The sequence below is a fragment of the Petaurus breviceps genome, unplaced genomic scaffold (assembly GCF_028583685.1).
Source record: "Petaurus breviceps papuanus isolate PSGF00001 unplaced genomic scaffold, PetGlider_PUasm1.0 90681, whole genome shotgun sequence".
NCBI classification, from domain to species: domain Eukaryota; kingdom Metazoa; phylum Chordata; class Mammalia; order Diprotodontia; family Petauridae; genus Petaurus; species Petaurus breviceps.
The window spans coordinates 4,613,068-4,619,650 of record NW_027187307.1 but is presented as its reverse complement, the minus strand read 5'-3'; the positions used below and the strand labels follow the sequence as shown (position 1 = coordinate 4,619,650).

Below are 6,583 nucleotides of genomic sequence, written 5' to 3'. Positions count from 1 at the left end.
AGAGAGAGAGAGAGAGAGAGAGAGAGAGAGAGAGAGAGAGAAGAGGGAGGGGGAGAGAGATTGAGAGAGTTCAAGTGCTACCTTGATCTTAACCCAAGAATTCCCTGAAGTCTTTATGATTAAGTTGCTGGCTCCTTCTCTATATGTCAGCTTCTTCCAGAGTCTTTTTCTCCCTTCAGAGATCTAAAGAGATTCTGGCACTGTATGTCTTCTTTCTTGAACCTGGAAGCTAGAACATCAGGATTTCTGTTCTCCTAAACTCTCTCCAACATCACCCCTCATATAGGCTCAGATCACAGAGTAGTCAATCTCTTTAAATAAGGAAAGTCCCAAGGAGAGAGCTTTGAACTTGGGTTACTTGCCTCACAAATATGTAGTTACATATATGTACATATATATATATACATATATATATACACACACACAAATATATAGTTGGGTTACATGCCTCACAAATATGTCCAGGTCTCCCTTGTTACTTTTTTTTTTTTTGGAGGGGGGGAAGGTAAAGCAATTGGGGTTAAATGACTCGCCCAAGGTCACATAGATACTTAAGTGTCTGAGGTCGAATTTGAACTCAGGTCCTCCTGACTTGTGGGTCGGCACCCTATTCACTGCTCCACCTACCGGTAGCTGCACCTCCCTCATGCCTAAAAAGAAAACTTACTTGATCTGACCATCCCCACCAGCTACCATCGTATGTTAACCATCCCCACTGACTAGACCATCACCAACTGCCATCCCATATTGACTAAGTTCCTTAAGAAAACTGTTTCAATTTACTCTGATACGGATCTGTGATCTCATTGATATATATTTCTTCGTTCTAGTGATATTGACTGCAACCCATCGAGCCTCATCCTCTGAGATTCTTTCCAATGTTATTCCATAAATCCTGTACAGGGGTACCACCCAACATGCTAGGGACCTTCCTCTAGGTTTCTTTTAACTGTATTGGTATCAATGGAGGATCCCTCCTTATCAGGACAACTCCCCCTTCTCCTCTTCTCCTTAACTCCCATCTCTCAAATGCCTATGTCTACCTTGTTACCTTGGAGACCTTGGGGAACTTGCCTGTGGGTGAGATCTGGGACTCTCTCTTGGTTGAGCACAGTTCTCTCTCTCCCAATGGGAGATCTCCTTCATTGTGTATTGTGTGCTATCCATTCCCCTGCATATATTTTCTCTGCTTTCTGCTTGCTATCGACTTGGGAAAATGAGTTTCTTTGCTATTCACTGTGTTCATTGTGGAGCTGGCATTTTGTGGGGAAAGGTCATACTTTGGATATAAAGCTTGAGTCCTTTCTTCATTCAGAAGTTTAGCTTGGACCTGCAAGCCATATCCCTAGAGCAGAGAGATAAAATTCTAGCTTAGTGTCCCTGCTCTGTGAGGAGAGCAGAGTGACCAAACTCCGGGTCCAGCCTCCTGTTTTGGCTCATGGCAGGAATGAAAGTCTTCGTTGGAGAAGAGTAGGAGGAGAAGAGGCTGGAGACAGCCGTTCTTCCCCTTTCTGAGCCCCCTTTCATCCCCAGGCTCTGTATGGGGGCAGCCTTATTCCATACTCAATCTCCTGCCTCCACACATTTACGTCCATTGTCCCTGTCCTCACTTCCTTTAGTTCTTAGATTCAATCCCACCTTTTGCAAGAGACCTTTGGTGGTCCCTCTCCATGCCTCTAACATTGCCCTGGATGTTCTTTGTCCATAGATGTTTACATGCTCTCTTCTCCATTAGACCATGAGCTCCATGAAATTGGGAACTGGTTTGGTTTTATTTTGTTTTTTCTTTTTACCCTCAGTGCCTGGCGTATAGTAGACATTTAATAAATACCTGGGGACTTGTTTCATTAGATGATGAGATAAAATGCTTTGCAAACTTGAAAGCCCTATGGAAAGATCAGTTATTACCATTTTTATTGTTTCCCTGGGCAATGTACACTATTGGAAACATTTCTTTGTGCTCCATGGATCACCCTCTTGGGCTGACAGGTAGGGGGCAAACTTGATGGGTTGGCACTCTTTTTTGGTTCCAGAGAAGTGGTTCCTAGTCATGGCAATTCCTGAAGGAAAGAAGGGAAGCTTGGGGGATGGGATCTGCATTCTGGGCCAGCCCTGTCTCTCAGCTGAGGCAAAGGCTTAAGACAGCAGTAGGAGTAACTAGCAAGGCCAACCAAGTTTTTGAGCCCCCAGGCACTCTGATATGCAATGATTCCAGGCACACTAAGGTCATGGGACTAGAAACTTGTTCAGACCTGCCAAATTGACCTGACTTTCACTTCTGTTTACAAGCTGCAAAGTTGTGTGTGTGTATATGTGTATGTGTGCTCTCGTGTGTTTTTAAGGTTAGGGTGGAGTAGTAGAGGAAAGAAACTACCTTGAAAAACTGGCTTTCAAGATGAAAAGAACAATTCAAAATAAATGAAACTGCATACTGTATGCTGGGAAATCATAGTGTCTACCCTTGGCCCCAACGAGAGACCTTCTGAGACACTTTCCTGCCCCACCCCCGTTTCTTTGTATTTGAGGTCAGACTTTTCTTGATATGCTGTTTGGTTTCACTGAACTTCCTTTCTCCTTTACTTTTTCTTAAATGGGATATTGCCGTCTCTGAGAAGGTATAAACACTGAAATACATTGGGAAATGGTTAAAAAACAAACACACCAAAATATATCAATCCAAACTTCCACTCTGTTCTGGAGCCCTGGGGAGCAAGCAATGAGAGCTTTGGTGTCATCAGCCCTGCCCTGTAAACAGTGCCACTTTGGAGGGTCAGCTTGGATCCTGGAGGGCTAAACAGCCTGGGGTGGAACCTGGGAGATGGGAGCAGGGCTTGGCTGGGAATCTGAATCATTCACCTTTACTCCTTGGAGCCCCACTCCAACACATTCCCAGAACCGAACAGGAGAAACTTGGAATAGACAGTTGATATACTGGCCTCCACTAAGCCTGGGAAGGTAGCATGAGGAGGATATGCCCCTTTCTGGCTGAGTGGGTTTTAACCCCTGTTCCCCCTCCCTTGCATAGGTGCTGATGTTATTTGCAAAGATATAAAATGAATCTGGTTTGCTTGTGCACCTGAAGACAAAAGGGGAGTTATTCTCAGCTACAATAGCAAGCATCACACTTCCTGGGCTCACTTCCTTTTTCTCCAGTCATCTCAAGCATATGCAAAGCTGGTCCTTCTTTCACCATGGTGGCCAAGACACCATAGGACCTTGGGAGAAGGCAAGGAGAGATCTGTCTTTGACATCAGGCAGGATAGCTGGAGAGTGTAGAAATGATGAGCACTATTGGACTGGGGCACTATCTGGACTAGCCTCCAACGGCCCTTCAAACTCTGAAACTATTTTGTCTCCAGCTGAAGTTTGGGGGGGGGGGCAGAAGGGATGCTGGGCATGGCAAGAACGATTGACTTCACCTGTTCTTGAGCTAAGTAAGAAAAGGCACAATGGAGATTGGAAGGCCCCCCCCCCCCCCCGCCTTTCTGTAGCCTTGGGGCAAACACTCCTTAGATGCTCAGGTATCTTATGCTAGGAGGACAGATGCTAGTGTGAAGAAACCCTAATGGAAATCCCCCAAGACATCCAGGACACAAGCTGCTGAGCTTTGCATCTTCTGACCCAAAGAGACATATCAATATCAGTGTCCTGCTGAGACTATGAACCCAGTCAGCTGAAGATGGAAGGGCTCCTTCCTACCCCACGCCCAGACACACTGGCTCTAAATGTAGTTTCATCCAATGACACCCGTCTTGGATTAGTCCCAGTGCACTTGTCCATGTATTCTGGTTATAAAACACCTGCATAGCCAGAGGCTTGAGCCCATGCATTGATCCCAGGACACCTTATTTTCTTACACTAACTCTCATGTTCTGAGCACCCACCTGAGGGTGGTTTGTAAGAGCTAAGCTATTTGGTGTGAAAAATCAAGTGGGGACAGTACTGACTTGTCATCAGTTGGCCTTTGATTAGACCTGAATCTCCTTGGAGACCTTTAGGTAACCCCTTCATTGTTTCAAAACTGGTAGCTACACGGGGTAGGGGAAGGGGAAGCTGGTCCGTCCCAAGGAATGGTCACTCTGACATAATTATACGCAAAGCACATTACTTAGCTTCTTATCCATCAGACAAGTCAGTGAAACTAGTGTGGTGTAGGGAGCAGACCGTGCTGTATTTCAAATCGGGAAAACCTGCTTTTGGATCTTACCCTTAAACTCGATAGCTATGTGGTAAGTCACTTCCCTTTTTTATGCCTCAGTTTCCTTCTCTATAAAATAAAGGGGTTGGACTCACAATGACCTGCAAGGTTTCTTCCAGCCATAAATCTACAATACCATGAAAAATCAAGATGTCCAGCATCTGCCCGATACTGGCCCTCTCTCCCTTAGATGGAAGCATCCCATCACCCCATTCCACCATGACCCTTGCTTCCACTATTCTCTGGGTTGGGGACCACCTGGGCTTCCTCTGGGGCCTTTCCATCTTCCCTGATGGGTTTCCTTATTGGAAATGAAGTGTTTCCTTATCAGAACCAAAGTATTTCCTGGCCTTCTCATACACTCTGAAAATGAACCCTTCTATATGTATTATCTCTTCAGTTACAATGTGAGCTTCCTGAGAAGGCTGATTATCTTGATTTCTGTTAGCACACAGCTAATGGAGGGGGACAGGAAAGCATTTAGTAAATGCTATTTAGTTACATTTCTCCCCCACTCCCTTGTAAAGAATCCCCAATGAGTCGAGTTAAAAACAAAAAGAATATAGAATGAATCACAAGATTTCCACCACAATCCATAACATTTATTTCTTATTAGATATATTAAGTATAGAAGAAAATTGAATAATTGTAAAGGCAAGGAAAAAACCCTAATTACCCTATAAGCAAAGCACAGAAAATGGATGGGGGCGGGGAGGGGAAAGGAGGGGAGTGAAATGGGGCATAAGCCTAATATATGATAAATGGCCTGCACATCCCCAAGCTTTCTTTGTTAACATGTTTACCATTGTTAACACCTTTCTTACTTCCCTTTCATGAATCATCTCCCTCTTCAGATAAGCACAGGATGGAGGATGGTTGGGTAACACTGGGTAAAGAGATGAAAGCAGCCTAAAAGACTAAACAACTAAGCAAACAAATACTATTAAAGGCGAAACAATAAACTCTGGAAGCACTCGATTCTGTTGCTGGGAAGGGACGCCCCATCCCTAGGAAGACTTAACGCTTTCCTTCTCCTGTTCGATTGCTGAAAGAGAAGGACAGAGTTAGGAAGCTGAAAAATTGAAGTTCCTTAGATATCCTAGAGATCACCCAATCAGGCAGTGAGGGCACCAACACTTTCCCATGGATCTGTGCAACTGTGTAGTGTTATAGTTAGTTGTAGTGTTAGTAGGATAAATTCCCTCTTCCACCCCCCCTCCCAGTGTTAGTAAGCAAAGTATAGAATGGCTTGAGTTCATTAAAGCATTCTTTTTGCCTATTGCTATTGACCAGAATTTCTCAAATCCTTACATGATCTACATGGGGAAGACAGTTTCAGGTTTAGCTTTTTTTTTTTAAAGACAAATGTGATTTTACATTAGCAGCAAAATAGAGTTCCAAGCTTTTGAAATTATAGACCCCAGGAGGATGAGTTGGGTTTCCAAGCTCACTGATTTACATGGGGAGGCAAAATTTGGGGAGGAATGACTTGGGCACCACCACCAGTATGACCTTTGTCCGTGACTTACTTTCCCTGGAAGGAAGAGTATTCTTTTCCTCTGTGCTGGTCTTTTTCAGCTTTTTCTTGTCAAATTTTTCCACTTCAGAGAGGTCTGGTTTGTCACACATTTTGGCTAGGAAGAATAAGAAATCTTTTATGCTCACCTGGCAGAAAGCAGTGGGCTATTCCAGGGGAGGCATTTTCAAGGACTCCTTAAAGAAAGTAGCTAATTCTCCAAGAGAAAAGGGATGCAGAAGCAGAGAATGCAGCTGTTAGACAAAGGCTTGGTCTTATCCATGTTAGTTCTCAGGGGCAAATTTGAACCCAAAGTACAGAGGTGATTAAAAAAAAACTCCGAGAAGAGGCAGTATTTTTTCAATCACTATGCCTCTTATAGCCTTTGTGGGAGGAGGGGTTCACCACACTTTATAAGCAGCCGACCTAGACTTTGTCTTTCAGCTCTGACACGCGGCGGTGTCTTTGAAAGAGAGATGTGGGGAGGAAAGGATGGTTCCAGGAAGTCGGGAAGGTAAGAAGTCTCGGGTTTCCCGGAAGAACACCCCGTGGGACAAAGTTGCCTTCCTACAGTAGGGAGCTCAGGCAGACAGCAGCCTAGAGGAGTGGGGGCTGCCACCCACGGCCGAGCCAGCTGCTTCGGCCACGCCCACATCTCCAAGGGACAGCCGCCAGGCCCCTTACCACGCTCACCAGGGGGCTAAGGGAGACAGGGCGCCTAAAGCACGTGCCTATCTACACAGCACCCCTTCACTTCCGAGGGCCAAGAAAAAGGCAGCTCCATTGGCCGGGGGGGGGGGGGGGGGGGGCGAGGAGGAGCGAGGAATGAGTGCGGACAGAGGGAGACGCACGTGTGGGGAGAGCAGCAG

The 6,583-nt window shown here is 45.4% G+C and overlaps 1 protein-coding gene across 2 annotated transcripts in view; it reads right to left on the bottom strand.

Moving 5' to 3' along the window:
• Positions 1 to 4,778: 4,778 nt before the first annotated feature.
• Positions 4,779 to 6,583, bottom strand: part of LOC138143935 (thymosin beta-15A homolog) — an 8,237-nt gene continuing 6,432 nt past the window's right edge. The window contains exons 1-3 of one of the 2 annotated variants that reach the window (XM_069065229.1): positions 6,141 to 6,305; positions 5,728 to 5,832; positions 4,779 to 5,243 (exon numbers count right to left, since the gene is read on the bottom strand). In XM_069065229.1, coding sequence (XP_068921330.1) covers positions 5,206 to 5,243; positions 5,728 to 5,827 — 138 coding nt within the window. In that variant the 5' untranslated portion in view covers positions 5,828 to 5,832; positions 6,141 to 6,305 and the 3' untranslated portion in view covers positions 4,779 to 5,205. Of the gene's footprint in view, positions 5,244 to 5,727; positions 5,833 to 6,140; positions 6,306 to 6,583 lie in introns of those variants that run through there. The other variant, XM_069065230.1, reaches the window with a different exon arrangement.